The sequence below is a fragment of the Bombus terrestris genome, chromosome 15, assembly GCF_910591885.1.
Source record: "Bombus terrestris chromosome 15, iyBomTerr1.2, whole genome shotgun sequence".
Classification (NCBI taxonomy): Eukaryota; Metazoa; Arthropoda; class Insecta; order Hymenoptera; family Apidae; genus Bombus; species Bombus terrestris.
This window is the reverse complement of record NC_063283.1, coordinates 1,069,476-1,086,541: the sequence shown is the minus strand read 5'-3', so window position 1 is coordinate 1,086,541 and position 17,066 is coordinate 1,069,476. Positions and strand designations below refer to the sequence as shown.

General features: G+C 40.4%; 1 protein-coding gene across 19 annotated transcripts in view; it reads right to left on the bottom strand.

Moving 5' to 3' along the window:
- LOC100645348 (collagen alpha chain CG42342) overlaps positions 1 to 11,093 on the bottom strand; it is a 118,140-nt gene extending 107,047 nt beyond the window's left edge. For all 19 annotated transcript variants that reach the window (XM_048412785.1, XM_048412786.1, XM_012316642.3 and 16 more), the window contains exon 1: positions 9,696 to 11,093. In XM_048412785.1, the coding sequence (XP_048268742.1) occupies positions 9,696 to 10,056 (361 nt within the window). In that variant the 5' untranslated portion in view covers positions 10,057 to 11,093. The remainder of the gene's footprint in view (positions 1 to 9,695) is intronic.
- Positions 11,094 to 17,066: the final 5,973 nt, after the last annotated feature.

The following is a 17,066-nucleotide window of genomic DNA, read 5'->3' as shown; positions in this document are numbered from 1 at the left end:
CCACGGTATGTATGTTTTACGGAACACCGAGCATACACAGCGACTTTCGATTCGCACGTACTTAGATCGGAAATTATTCCCACCAAACGTGTAAAGCTATATTTCCGTTCCGAAAGGAAACCCCGACGCATAAATCAGATCTCGTTTCCATTCGTCTCTTTGTAATCAGCGCACGCGTGTAACCAACTCGTTATATTCGTAACCAATAATCTATTCGTTATTCACGAGAACGATAATGTATTAAAGTTTTATCGGAATCGGAAATTGTTTCCAAACGTTGTAATTAAAATCGTAGATATTAGGTTTGTTAACAGCCGTTAAAAGGCAAGTTGCTCATTCGAACGTCTCAGTCAACGTTATTTAATAACGCGTAATATCTTTCGCATTAACGAGTGCGGTTGGATAAAGTTTAAGAATTTCAGAATCATTATCGGAATGTTAACTCTTCCGTCTTCGATCACGTTGCTGGCACGTTGTGTATTTCCCATGCCAAAATGTGGGAGCACGTGCCATAGACACGTTAGTCGATGCCAAGAAATTTTATTTATTCATTTTACACAAATATTTCAATCTCGGGATTACATAAAAATTTATTACATATCTTACGACGCACGACGCGCGACGATAAATTGTCAGTATCTCGATGAACGTTGACGATAAATGTTATTTTATTCATAATGGAATTACAATAATGAGATTAAAGGATGACATTAAGTCACACCGATACACGCCTTTTTTATTTATTGACATGGTTCTATTCCATATCTCGGAGGAACATGGTCTTCTTAGCCATTTATTAATAAAAAAGGAAATTTATTTGCCTAGTGAGTTGATCTCGGAAATAATTAATAGAATCTTATCTTTACGAAAGTTTACGAGCAATAAAATCGTAATGGCGATATAATTTATGCCAAGCGATTCAAAAGTGTTCGAATCAAAGCGATAGGTATATGAATGAAGACTATTACAATTAGCCTTATCTAGGATATTATTATTCTATTGTACGCAGTACAATAATCAGTAGCAGATATTATTCGAACTTTGTATTTGCCACCAATATTCATAAAGATACCCGATAAATTATCGTCCAAACATACATTTCATAATGCCCTGTCGAATTCGCTTTGAAATGAGTAATAAAATGGCGATAATAGAAATATATAGCATCGTTACAGTGTTATTGAAATAATCATAAATAATAATTCATAAAATCAGGCGCCTTTTGTGTGAGAAATTGTTTCGCATTTGTAATAGAGAAATATTGTTATAGCGTAAATATTTCATCCTGGAATTACCAAACTTTGGATGTCCTATTTTTACAATTATCGAAAAAATGCAGTTGACAGTCTCCGTTGACAAAATTGATATTAACTATTACCATACCTATCTATTCGTTCCGTCTATAAAATTTTAATTGTAATCATTTACGATAAATCTTGGTATACATTAAAGGTTGATAATGACCGATGAAGCCTTTTGGAAATAAATGAATAGATAAACGATCGAATAACGAAATAAGCTTAAGATCGAAGAACTAAATAAGATGCGATTGTTAATCGGAACGCGATTAAGCAGAACGCGGGCTATTAATCTTTCGATTAAACAGCGAAAGTTAGTCAACCATCTCGACCCGATCGAAGCGTTGATCTTGGATCTGGATTAGTTTGCACTGGTCTCAAATTCGTTATCGGGGAATCGCGAGCACTTGTCCGTCGGAACGTGATTCATTCGACAATTTCGGTACACGCGGTACACGTGCCCGTACATTACCCTGCGCGATGTATGTACCGTGCCCTCGCACACGAATCCCGATGCATTCGAATTCAATCAGACGGGAAATAGCTCCGTGGCCCTCGCCTTCGTCCTCTCCTCGTTCGATCGCGTTCGAATTTTGCCAACGATTCATCTCTAATTATGCGGTGTGCCGTGTGCTTGCTCCATATCTCTCTCTCTCTCTCTTTCTTTCTCTTCCCCTTTCTCTGTTCGTCGATCGAGCGCCGTATCATTCGATACACGTTCCCGATTCGAACTCTGACGGTGATCCGAATGTGCAGATCCGATATGTGTTTCGTAAAAACCCTCCTGCTGCCCGCTGCAATACGTAGCACCGCACCGCGCGCCGCGCCAGTCACACCTTCATTAACATACACACCGTAATTCCGGCGATTGATCCGACAAGAAAAGAGTTGTCGGCATGCTTGTACCTTTTAATCCGTTTTGATATACCGTCGCTCGAATGTAATTAATCGTCAGTTCCGTGTATACAGCAAGAAATAGCTGGCATTAAGGATAATTTAAAACGAACTATACACTCTATTACCACGATGAAATACCAAGATCAAGAACTTTTTACACGCTACGTGACGACCAGACAATAACAAGTAGGCGAAATAAGATTCAGAAGTCATAGCTATATAGATATATGACTAGAGGGGACTAAATGTGCCACTCTTACGTCATATCTGAGAAAAGGAGAAAAACGAAACGTCGTATCTTTGGATTTTATTTCGCGAATCGCGAATATTTATTGCGTTCCATCTAACCGTGCTGTCTTCTCTTTTCGCGGCATAAGCGAACCACGTACTTCCATTGGTAATCGTGCATCAAACGAAGAAAATACCGCAGATTGGTCGACCGTCGTAAATACACACGAATAAGCCGTATCGACTAATTAAACAACATTTAAGCGAGCGGAAGGCAGACGGATAAGCATAGAAACGTAACGACCGCTTACGATTCATGCAAATTCAACCACTTCCGAGTTAAGCGTTTCCGCCACTGCCGCATCGACAGTCTCTGCCGTTTCTCTTTTTCTCACATGTAGAGAAACGAAAAAGAAATTTTCTTCTACTTTACCCTCATCTCTTTATATCCCCTTCCGCTTTTCTCTTACACGATTTTCTGCTCTTTTTTTTTTTTATTATTTGTATTCTCCGCTGGCTTCTATTTTCGTCTTCGTTTACGTTTCCACTATTTGGCTTATTACTTCCAGTCCTTAGCTTAAAGTACGGTCTCGCATGGTCCACCATTTCCTCTGCACTTTTACCGTCGCTCTATTTTTCTATTTCCCGCCTCTTTCCGTTCACCCTCGAACGCGAGTATATATTCGTTAAAATTCGTTCAAAGGGTGCGAAGGAAAACACACTAAATGCACGTTACATCGCACAGCGGTCAACCTCAAACTAACCGAGCGCAGCGGCAGTACCAGCTACAAAGCTTCTGGTCTATTTAGCTCTTAACTCTTAACCCTTGCGAACACTTCGACCCGAAAGGGAATCGTCTCGAATAACATCCAAGTTAACCGAAGGCCCCATTGATCAACCCAACTTGTCGATACGCGTCGTAATAGAATCTATTGTTCTATTATCCGGTGTTCAAAACGATGAGGAACTGCGCATTCTTACCAACTGAAAACCGAGATTTATAATGTTTCCTGATCTTACTCGATGCTACGATGATAATTCCTATTGAAATCGTGATTCGTTTGAAACAATCGAACTTAAAAAATTACACAATTCCTACGACTTATGTGATTCGTGTCGGTGAATTGAAAGTCAAACTATAATAAGCTCGTTTATGGACATGGCGAGATTCGATTAGACACGATCTAAACGACATTAGCTAAGATCAAATTTGTAGATTTTATGTAAATCCATGTTTTATACCATGGATTTACATCCTAATTTCCATACCTAAGAGTTTAACTTGTTTCGCCTCTTAAATATTACAATAAATGTTTTTGATATCTTTTCGCGTTTAAATTTCCTCTTGTCTATGCATGTCTCTCGTCTTGAATTGCAGCCAGCAATTTTATTTTAATTTCGTTAAAATTTTTAATTCGTCGTTGAAAAACGCAAGACGCGAAGAAGTGGCTAAATATCCGTGCAGCATAAACGACTTCAATGAGAAAAGATTTCGAGAAGTCGTAAGAAACAAGGGCAGCCATTCTTTTGTATATAAGCTGCCTGTAAGTTTCGCCGCTGGTAAGAGAGGTCCTTCAGCATAAACTTCTAGTCCAGGCAGCTGCACGGTTGACGCACGTGCAGCAAACGTAAATCGCACCTTCTTCCGAGAACTTTCGAAGTCAACGTCGTCGGTAGAAAATGCAACATTCAATTTGTTACAGCTTCTCCGCCCTGTTCTGTCCTTTTCCCTGCTATTCCTATACGAAGCGTGAAGTTTCGCTTAAAAGTTCCGGAAGGTCCGTTCCGCAACTATATTAGAATATAAATTTGCGCGACGCATTTGTCAGAAGCGAATATATCGATACGGCGAATCGTTCTTTCGTTAGTTCTCTTTCACGTTGTACGGTAAATATTATCCAACATTCTTTCAAATACGACGAAATGATTTGAAGAATTGCAACAAAATGTCGTAATAGTTTCGACGCATGAAGTATTCGAAAAAATCTCTTCTGTGAAAGAATTAACGGTAGATCGTAAACCTGATTCGTTCGAGGGGAACCATAATCCTCGCGTTTATCTAGGCAACTAGAAAATCTCATGAATTCCAAGGATTCGTTTAAAGAACAAATTTAAAGAAGCAAACAAATGGTCTTGAATTAGGCAAGACAAGCGGGTCTTTACATCGATTTCGAAGGGAAGAGAAGGCGTTTCCTCGATAAAAACTTTACAACGGCCATCAATTTTCCAAGACAGCGAGAAACGGACTGTGCTTTTACCCTTACACAAATAGTAATTCGCCTCGCATTAAATCAAAAGCGTCTATCTGGCAGTTAAGCGACGATATTACGAGTTTCTTCTGTAATATGACAATTTTTCCTAGTTCTTCTTAATACGATCGGAGATAGAACGTATGACATATGATATTTAATGACTTCTTGGTTGAATGCACGTTGTTTTTTTTTTAACTATTTATCTATACGTAATCTTTGTATCTTTATTTTCACCTGTTTTTCGTCTGTAGTAAAACGAAGATAAAGGTAATGATTACTCGCGTAACAACATAATAGATAATTTGTAAAATTTTGTATGACTGAAGTTTTCTTTGCGCCAAGAGACGCCCTAAAAATCATACCATTAGAATCAGTAGTTCTCTGAAAATAGATTCTTGAAGAACGTCTGGCTTTCAACCTCTAACACCGAGCAGTCTCTTGAGATCTATTTAGAAAACAAAATCCTAACTCAAGACATCGAGCTTTTCCCTTCTAGCCGAAAATTTGCCAATTATTATCGTACACGCGATAATAGATTTATCCATACGGTATCTGCTTTCGACCTGATCGGTTTTATTGTAGCTCGACAGGTTGGAAATCGGGGCAAGGATCGAAAATCATCCGTCAGAAGAGCAAAGAAGAGTCCAAGTTCACAGTGTAACGCCACGTAGCTTCAAAGATACTGGGTTGGCAGAATGTTATAGGAAAAGGGAGCGAATATACAAGAGGGGGGGGGGGGGAATAGATATGCCATATTCTACGAGGGAGGGAAAGATTTATGATGCTCGTGCGTCAGCTCGCACATCTCAATTTCGGGATGCCGCGAGTCAGGAGCCACGACGCTCCCTTTGTTGCTGCCGGAGACGACCATGGAGGACGAAACGATAAGAAAGAGGCTGGCACAAAGAGGAAAAAAAAAGAAGCTTGGAGATAGGGATCGGATTGGGCAAGGAGACAGGGAAAACGGTGCGTTCCTTTTACCCGTCTTTCGGTATTGTCTGCTATTCTTAGGGGTCGAGAACCCCTTCAATTATGACCAAGTATTTTAATTAACAGGTATTAAATCCTGACTATCACGTTCAGTTTTCCTCATTCTTCATAATATTACGTTCATTTTTTTATTGTCTAATAACGCGTACACCGATGGTTGAATCTTATCTATATCGTATGCTACACGAGTCTAGTAGAGACAAAACTAATTAACTCCGCTTTTTATTGGTATCTTAATTTCATAACGTAAGTTGATAATATCGATATTCAATCGTCAAAAAACGAATAACCTACTTCCGTATGTCCTTTTGTTGCGAAAAGGTAACATAAATGACGCAAATTCTGAAGTAAATTTAGAAAACAACGTTAGTAGCATCTCCGCCTTTCTCTGCTCTTCAATTTGTAGGATAGATAAAAGTATATAGCTTGTGGACGGTTTATAGAATTAACTATTGCGTACAATTTGCATTTACGGTACAACTTCAATTATTCGAACTGATAAGCATAATCGTAAGAATTTTTGAAATAGGATATTTCTGAAAATTGGTCAGACCGTTACGAACCTTTCAAATTATTCGCTATATATTTTCTATTACTACGATTACGTAGCTAATTAAACGCAGAAATTAGAGGCGTTCCAGTGAAACAGAGTCGATTCCTGATAGCAAGTCCCGCTCATAACCGACGTTCGTAACTTCATAATTTAGTCTGGATACCGTAATTCCGTGGCCACTGTGTCAAAGTTATATTTATCGGTGGTAAACTCCCTTTCCGAGTTCGATAGTTTCGTGGCAACTCTCCATTCTCGAGTTGAATCCGTCCTAAGTAAATTCTTCCTTTACACACCTCCCCCGCGGTTTCTCTCGTTTCAAATTCATTCGCCGGAAAGCAACCGTTGTCTCCATTCCCAGGAAGAAACAATGTTCCTTCCGCGCAATGTTGTCTATGTTTGCAGAATCGGCGAAAAAAAAAAACGTTCATGAATATTCAAAATGTGGAGGATCGAACTGGATAGATAACAAGCGTTTGATGCTTCGCAAGATATTAAAACGGTCGCATCCAGTCTTCGTTTTCGAATATTCAACAACATATGCGATATTTTCCATACGCCGGTAAGCAAAAGCATTTAATCGTCAGCTTCGCTTTGATAAGGGAAATTTATTACGCGCCGACGCTATTTTTTAATTTTGACTAAATCCATGACGAAAAATTCAGAGAAAAAAAAAACACAGAGAAACGAATAAAGGTAGAATTGTAAATCATTCGACGGATGAATTGCAGACACAGGGGTACATTTTACGCATCCCAATGAAGAGTCTTCAGCAGACATTCCTAGTAACTTTTGGATCTCTATCTAATCATTTCGAATACGGTAATACAATTTTGAACATTATTCCCATAAGCTAAATTGGCATTATTTCCAAATGCCAAAAGAAAGAAAGGAAGAATATATATAAGTTCCGGTTATAGAGAATTAAAAGCGTGAAATCTTTGTTAGAAAAAATTCCAACGTTGCCCGTTCATTCGAGAATTGGAGAAAATTATCGTTGCTTACTGATGTCACTACGCATCGGCAGTTGGATGGCGGATGCAGAGAGCGTTGCTCGATCTTTGATAATAGCCATTAATCAATCGGCGAACGTGAGACGAATCGTCGTATCGCTTCGCGATCTCGTGCTCGCAGAAAGAATGCCGACTGGCGAAAACGGGGAGCGTCGTGGCGTCGTCGCATACTTCTCGAAGTGTGCATTGACATTTCGTTGATGTTCGATCGACGCGACGGCATCAAACCTTTGTACGATTTATCCAAAGAAGATGTACGTATCTTGACGTACGCCTGCGAAAACGGCTACCGTGTAGTGTGAAATGCATACAACTCGTTTTATCTCTCTGCATTCCATTGACGTTGTCGTCACAATATTGATAATGTATACTAAGTGAAATTGTCGATTGATAATGTTTTCACGCGATAAAGAATAAAAAAGAAAAGAAGATTAACGCGTCTAAATACATTCATAGTCATTTATACACATTTTCTTCTTTTTCTTTTCCTTTTTTTTTTTTTTTTGGAAAGAATAATTCTAGAAAGATAAAATGTTAGAAGAACTTTTCAGATAAATTGAGAGAAAATTTAGCAAACAACGACGATAGTTACGGACGTGATAGAAAAATCAACGAATCAGCTTCAGAACCAAAACGAATCTTCGATTTTCGATTTTGCATCGTGTAATAGCGACCAGGATAACACAATGCTAAACTTGGTTGTGCGTTAACGCTAGAATTTCGGGAATTTCATTCTACATAATACCCCGCTGGCGGTTATTTCGGTTGTAGTACGACTTTTTTTTATTTTCTGCATGGTTTTAGCAAATACTGTTCGTTTTACGATTAATTAATTAGGCGAGGTAAGAAAATGACGATTTTCGAGAAAAAGAAACTTCAAAATATGCTCGTTGCTGCTAATCCATACTTCTCTATAGAATGTCGTTATTCGCAAACTGGCGAGCCAATTGATGTAAGTGCGCGTAGCAAGTTGATATCTTTTCTGCGGATATGCAAAGTTTAAATTACGAAGGCGCAAATTCATTCGAACGATCCCCTCTCCATATAGAGGGCAAAGAGTGATCTCGGAAAAAAGACGCTCTGTCGAGCATTCTCCAAGATCGAAATACTCAAGAGATCGCGGATCCTTTGTCCGAGAGAGCCGAAGTTGCTCCATCCCAAGACAAAGCTGGGTCTTCTCTTTCCTTTTTTACACGCGTATATATTTCCTTCCGTGCTCTTCCCTCTTTCAACACATGCACATAGTTGACTATAGGTGCACGAATACAGACATACGCGTGTATATGTATACGCGATGACAATCCAACGAGATCTCGGTACGACCGCTAGCCCGGGCTTTGTACTTACTTACGTACCACGCGTGCCTTTTTCTCGCGTCAAAGACCGGGAAAAGACGTGCGGAAGAAGATAAATGAATACGAGAAAAACGCTGCATAATCAAGAAGTTCCGTTCGGTGAAAGCAGTCAACGAAATCGAACCACCCTCGCTTAGAAAGGTTTGAACAGCATGGAGTACAAGGCAAACAAATATTAACCCTGCGGAGATAGCAACTAATCCGATAGACGCATGCGAAATCCTTTTGGGAATGTGTATTCTTAAATGATGCTGATGCATCGTAAAGTTTATTGACAAAGAACATCCCGTTCAAAAAATAGCTCATGAAACAAGAGAAGAATTTCTATTATTTAGATAGAAATACATTATCACAATGTTACAAATAATACAATTAATCGTAATTACAAAAAGTATTAACAAAGTTCTCTTTCGTTATTGCAATATTAAAAGAGGCAATTTAGAAGCACATTAACAGAAAAAGAATCGCGAATGGAACGGTCCTTGACGGAACGAGGAAAATTCGATGATTAATCGGTTAACGGAGAAAACAGTAGAAAAACAAAAGTCGATCCATCCATACTGTTCGAGTCAATCTCAAAATATTTCTAAAAACGTCTGCAAGATATTATTATGCCTCGAACGCAACTGTATCACGTGTGATGAACGTTATGACCGTTTCCACAACAAATACATCAAGCGAGCATTCTGAATAGTTCATGTTAAACACAACTTTTTACTGTTATCATTTTCTCGCTATATTACGTATATTTATCGTATTCCGTGTGTTGCAAAGGTATATTTATAATTTGCTTAATTGTTATAAATCGCAGCTATTTCAACTACATGATAATGCCCCATAACTTGTAAGTTACACAACTGTATATTTATAAAACTTATTTTACCTATTTGTCATTGTTTCGCTGTATTTTATTAGTATATTTTTCTGATTGGCGACTAATCTATCTATAGCAATCATTGGTTTAGTTTCGAATTAAAATAAAACATAATTAATTTAATATCGATGTCTGAAATATGTCGGAAACGCTGCGACTGGATAAAAAATGTTTAGACTGCGATGACCTCGGCAGGATTAAATAGAATGGAACCGCGTTCGCGGCTAAGAAGACTTACCTGGTGGACAATTGCACTCGGAAACGTCTCGTTTGATCCGAAAAACGTTCGACTGGAACGCTGGCCGATGCACCTCCAACGGTTCCTGAACTTCTCTCTTGAGCCTCTGAATAAGAACGTCCGGCATTTCTTGAATTTGACAACGAGCCTCCAAATTGGCGATCCGCGATTCCAATCCTATTTCCCTGTACACGAGTAGACCGGACACAGCCAAGCTGGTAATACAGAGGGCGCACATTGCCCAATTGAGTGTTGCACCCCCCGTCGTTCGACACGAATCCTTACGGAATTTCCTCGGCATCGATGTCTCGAGGGAGCTCTTTCTCGGCGACGACCAGTCGGTCGCCGTGTCGGACTCCATGTTGTACACAGGATCGACACACGTTCGCTTCTATTCGTGCACGCAGCGCGTTAAGCGCGCGTCATAACCCACCCGACGATCGTCGATACGTCCTGACACGACAATCACGGACAAACGCGATAGAACGTAGAAACCACGCGAGTCTTACAGACTGTGCGGCGTCATCGTCCATCTGGAATGCATCTCGTGCGCCCACTTGCCGTTATTGCTTACCTCTCTTTCTTAGCGATCGTTCTTTCTTCTTCTATCTTCAACGAGCACGCGTTCTCCTATACTCTACCTCTCTATCTTTCTCTCCCTTTCGCTATATACCTTGAACGAACGTGTTCGTTTCGCTCTTTCACCTTTTTATCCGACCCTCTCTCCTCCGAGTAATCGACGTTCCCGTGTTTGACCACACACAGACGTTGGTAAACAACAAAACGGTCCCACCAACCAGAACCGAGTGTTCCGCTAAACCGCGCGCTCGTTTTAAATGTTCGAACAAGGAATGACAGCGTCCCCCTACCGGTCGACTCGAGTCAATCACGCTGCTATCTATCTACGCGCCAGTTTGTTCCTTCGGTAACCTTTCTATCTCGCTGTCGGAACGTCTTGTCCTTCCTGTTGCCGCTGCCACTGCAAATGGAGCATCTCCCGGCGCTGTCGCATCGCGATTTCTCCGGCTTGCGCACTTTCCACACTCTCCGTTAATTTCGGAATTAGATAAATCAGCGAGGAAACACTCGATAACCTCGATCACCGGTTTTCGCCACTCGGACCGTACCTTCTCGTGTGGCACACGCTTACGCTAGGTTCGAACTGGAAAAAGCAGCGCCAACGGTGCAACTACAACTACCGTTGAAACAACGGAGAACTCCGATTTCTGCGAAACATCGAGTCAAATCTAACGACCTATCGTTCACGCGGATATCGTCGACAAAACGGAAACACTGTGTCGTGACAACGAAGTTCGATTTATCGAGCAAATGAAAAGTCCCGAAATACCGCGAATGCGAAGCTCACAGCGTGGCATTCGCAGTATGACTGGATGTGGTGGGGCGACGCTCTGCCGAGGGCCGAGGGTTCGTCGCTTCGGAGACATTCGTGCACTCTCGGCCGTCTTCGAGCCTCGACTCATCCACCGGCTGCCGGACGCGTGGAGGACGATCGCTCGACCTAACGTCCACTTCCATTCGCACTGATTCGACCCTGCTTCCCTTGCCCTTCCATTTACCCCTCCGATACGCCCCTTCACCATTCCACTGGATTTCGCCAGAGGATTTAACTTTTTGTTTTTCCTTCTATCTGTTAACCGTTCGAATCGCACGGCTATCACCGTGTACAAAATTGTACCAACTTATTTTAAATTCAACCCTTTCGTTCCTCTACATACGAGGACCAAGTTAACGGTACACGGCCTGACAAAAAGTTGATCGAGTGTGAAAATCTCTATCTTCTCGAATTGGTATTCGAACCAACCGGTTTCTCGATTACCTCGATTATTTCATCGCGATTAAAACTATATAATTGCATAATTTTGCAGTGCTGATTTTGGTTTGTTTTTTTGAAATTATTTACTTTGGAACACACAAAATATATTTGTTTGATTCTATAAATATTGAGATACTATACTCTATACTACTATATTTAGATTTTTTAAATAAATTAATAATATCGTAATAATCTAAATTTCTTTATCACCTTGTTCCTTCGAATTCGAACTGTATTTAAAAAATACATATTTGCTTACGTAATTTACGTGTTCGAAGGGTCAATCTATTTTTGATCGAAAGATTAAACCAATTAAACGATATCGAATCACGAATTTGAAGTAGAATGGGATTGGAACGAAACGAATCGTAACAAAGCAGTTATATTAGGAAATATCGATCGACGAATCGATCGTTTCCCTTGAAACACATCCCCTGTGTGTATACGTGACGGATACGTACAATCGACCCCTTGCTACCGTCCAATCGCTAGCACAGGAAGCGATTATAGACTACATCCTGGAACGTACGTTCGGCGTGTTCGCCCTCTGCGCGTATACTAAATCGAATGCTGTAGCAACCTGCTAATCGTATAACTAATAAGCGGACAAATCGTCGATACACGATGAGAAACCATTATGACAAGACAAATACGATTGATGTTTCACAGAACTACGTTCATCTGTCGGTACGCTCTTTGCAACGCGTATCGTTTCCTGCTGGCAATTTAGAAGCAGGAAATATCGGAAGTTAAATGCCACGAGATACTCGATATCGCGTTAAATTTAATATCGTTAGTGAATAATAATAAAGACTTTAGTATCGTGGAAGTTTGAAGATACGAATGAAAGGGAATTGATTTTTGAATTCAAAAATATGCACCAGCCGTGTGCATCGTAAGTATGTCATTTCCCTTTATCCTTATATCCCAATTTTAAGAATGAGCAGTCGAAGCATTCTGAGATAAAGCGTAAAATATCAAATTACGAAGAACAGGTAGAAAGCACTATATTCGGCAGTGTTCTCTTCACTGAAGTCCTAGCCCGATTTCTCCAAATATGTAATACTACCTTCACTGAAATCATCTAGACATACTTACATTCCATTAACGTTATCAAGGCAACATGAGTTAAACATTCCAAAAAAGAAAAAGCGTAGTGCTTAAAATATACCGCAACCGATCGTCTCTGTAAAGTATACGTCGCATTCCACTTCGTTGACGTCCTGAATTTAATCGAGGCCCTTTCGACTGTACGGTTATGCTATATCTGTATAGTTTCTCGTTTTCTTGTTCAAAGACAGCACTAATCGGTGAAAACCATTCGGAACACACACAACGATGAAGTCTATCTTTGGTGTCTCGCCAGTTTCTACACAGGACTTTTTAGTCCTGAATATCCGATGTTTTTCTTATCTCGCAGACTGAAGGACTAGGCTCAAGTACGTTCATTATGACTCGAAGCCGTCTTTAATGTCTACCGTGTTAATACATAAAATTCCATGTTATTTTATAAGTCTTATTCGTTGAAGCTTTTTTAAACGTCAAATTATATTAGCCGATAATTTCGAGCATCGATTTTAACCAAATATACTCAAAATTATTAAGTGTATATCTATAAAATGTACCAGTATGCTACGTAATAGGAATTTCATTAGAAATACTTGCGAGAACTTTGATTTAAAAATAAACTGTTTGACGTGATAAGATTAAAGAGAAGCGTTTTCTTAAAAGAAAAGTCGCTCTGACATAATCGTAGACGTGTAGTAATTTTGTACGTCGATCGAAGGATTCTTTGTAAAAAAGAACTCGGGCACGATATAAGGGTACTTGTCCCATCTGAGACCAGTTTTGAATTGACAATGGACCACGTTGAGAGCCTCTGAGAACTGCAAACCATGGTTCGAGGGGTGAACTTCTAGCGTGCGTCGTGATTAAAAAGTCATCGCGGCCGATGCCCTCTTCACGGCACGTTGGTCATCGTTGGGGTGCGGTACGAGGCGCATTATGTCGCGTTTCCGCCAGGAAGCAGGCGCAGTCGGGACGACAGCCTGCACCTCGTTTCCGTGCACTCTGAGAGAACGTGCCTTGCGGACACTCTGGATAAGGATAAAAATACGTAACAAGAACGCGTGCGAGTAGGATGTCACGATGGAACGATAGCTGAACGGAGGGACGGAGAAAAGAGGATAAAGAGAAACCAAGAGAGAAAACGTCGGAGGAGGTGGAGGCGACGGGTACCTACGGACACGTTCGCGACACTAAAGCAGACTCTCATTTCGGGGACGAATCCGAAGCTACCCCCGCAAATGTGTCTGCACGTGCGAGAGGGTGAGTGAGCCACACGGTGTAAAGGGGCGGGGGAGGGGGACAGTCAATGTGTAGTTTGTATTCCGCTCGGCAGAAAATACTCGTTCGTTACAATGTATACGTACGGACGGCACTCGCCGAAACTCGTCCTTGTCGTCGTCGTCCACGTCCTCGACCTTATCTTCCTTCTACCTGTATCCATCTCTTTATATTCATAACGATACTTCCACGCGAAAAGTACCGATACGATGTTATGTATTAATTCGCCTCTCATCTAAGATCTTGACATATATTCCGATGCTGTTGTTATTTGGATAATTGGAGATCTCGTATATTCGACGACTAGATAATTGGATCGGTGTTTCTTCTTTAGAAAGTAAACGAATACGTAGTGCGCGATATCTTCTTTATACAATATGTAACGGAGTATTTACTCCTTCAATTTCCAGCGTAAATTTGTGAATAATTCTTTTTACGAATACTTTTACGGTATATAGACGTAGTTATTGAAATGGCTTTAACAAAAATTTTACTTTCTTTATTGTTTCGGCCTATGGAACCTTACGATAGACAGATGCGATGTTTCTTAGTTAAATATTTTACAATCCGCATTGAAGTTTGTCGTAATACGATAGTATATTTTAAAAAGCGTTTCCATCTTTGACTGTAGAAATCGTAGAAGAAGAGAGGTCCCCGGGTCACACGGATAGTAAAAAAGCGTCGGTGAGGAACGAAGGAGGAAATGGAGCCCGGAACGCTTCATTTAATTTTATGACAGCCTCGAAGCTGATCGCTATATCGTCATGGACGAACACGCATTATCGGATCCACCCAACTTTATTGGTACTCGTTCAAGGTAAACGCAATATCGTATTTGATATCCCGGTTTTCAACGACTCGCTGACCTAGCGGTAGTTTCGCTAATAGTCGTAATAAAAGAGTAAGAAAATCGAATAAGTAGGAAGAAAAGACAGAAAAATGAAAGAATTATAGGCTGGAAGGAATAATTTGATTGTTTATTTTCGTGCGAACGATTTAGCGAAGCGATGCGGCTAATGTTGGGGTGACAAGACAAGTGGATACTTCCCTCTCTGTACGATCGGTCGGATGAAGAGGCAATGAGGGGTCTCGTGATCATTATTGACTAGATAAGGAGCGTATACTCGCTAACTTGGGTCCTAGTCGGACAGTCGAACAGAGAAAAGGTGAGATTTATCTAAACAGGTAGGAAGGTAAAGGTTTTTCTTTAGAACAAATTCATTGAAATCTTCCCTTCTATAGTTAATTACGAGGCAAATTATCCGCTCCGATGATTAATAGGAAATTTGATTTTCGAATATATAGAACGTTCGTTGAATTTTATACATAGATGCTTAGGAATGCCTAAGCACGAATCGCAGAAATACTATACGCCTCTGGGTTATCGAAATTTTCGTATACGAACGGAATAAGTTAAATAAATACGTAGCACAGTTCTCGAACGGCAAATCTCATGCAAAGAACTCGAACTGGTCACGTCGAAGTAGCGTTTTATTTAGGTCAAGTATCGTCTACAGGCACTAAGCAGTCTCTTTCGTAAACCTTCGTAAGATATCGTGTTTCGTCTACGATCAGGCACCATAATCGACCATAATACCATACCATATCAAATCAAGCCATGTTCTGAAGCAATAATAATCACGTCGAGAATTTCATTCGCCATGCGCGAGCATATGTATAAATCAGTAGCGTACTTGAAAGAACGATTAAATCCAGAACCACCGTCTCGAGAATCACGTTCGTTCAATGGGAAGCAGCTTCTTGGTCATTGGCGAGCAGCGTTCAATCCTTCGTTAGACACATCTCGATAGTCAGAGATTATGATTACGATCAACAAAGCCGTCATGAGTAGCATAATATCGCAGCCTCCTCGAAGAGTACAACCGCGAGAGTCCGGATATCGTTGGGACAAGGTCTTTGTACTGTAATCGCAGGAAGACGATAATCGACGTAAATACCGCAAATCGTCGACAATCGGCGAGGGTAGTTTTCTAAGCCCACACGGGATCATGGGATCTACCTAAATCGTGATTCGCAATGGCATACCACGCGAAGAATTCGCAAAATTACTGTCGCGTATTTAGTTCCAGTTCTCGGTCTCAAATAAAACAACACCGAACTTCTCATTGTTAACCAAGTACATACATCGCGATTTTCAAAATTAACTTACTCGCAAACAACATCTAGTACAAAAGAAAATCTTCCCGTACTTTCAACTTATTTTTACTCCGAGGATTATCCCACGTACATTTATAGCATAATATACGAAATGGGACAGCTACGTTCCATACATTAAACCCACTGAATCTTGTTAAACTTACAAATAGGAAAAGTAAAACACATTTTTCCAAACGTTTTCTTTTGAATGGCGTGCGTGCGCCTCCCGTCACTTTCATGCTTAAAGCAGGATTACGTATGGTCGTTCATATCCGTCTGCGTAATATACACAATGCTGCTTTCGTTGTTTGTTATCAAGAATAAGGGATCAGTGTTTCCCGCTGACGAAAATGCTGGGGTAGAGTTAGCACTGTTAGTCACCGGCTCGTATTACTGTATACCATTTCTACGTAAACCGTATCGATACCTAAAATACCTTCTTCATTTCGAATAACCGCGACCATGCGATTATTGCCAAAGTATACGAAGCGATTTTTTAAATTCCTCGTCGAATGAGACAATTATTCGATTCGTCGTTTGTATAATTTATAAATACCGTATCTACTATCTCTTTTACGCAAAACAATTTATTTGCACCGGTAATCTGTAATTTATGATTTGAAAAAGTTCATTAATAATATCAATTCAAGGAAGAAGCGAAAGGTACTTTGTCTAAAAACTAATGTATGCAAAAAACGAAAGAAATCGAACTGTATATTATGTGTAGAATGTAACTAGATTTTAAATGGTAAACGCAACGAAGCGTGGTGTCAATTACTTAACGACCCTGACCGTGGTCACCCCCGATTCGATGCGAATACCTCGTTGATATTTAAGTGATTAGCGCGTGACTTTCTTTAGAAACTCTTTCGACGAGCATACTGACCAATACGTAGACATCGATATGCCGCCTTTCAGCATCGCCGCAATGCTATTAACTGGGAGCTGCTCTCGCAATCTCTGATGTAGCTGGTACCGCTGTTGCTGCCACGCCGAGAAGCACGATGCTTTAAGTGGGTGGTACAGACGGCTCC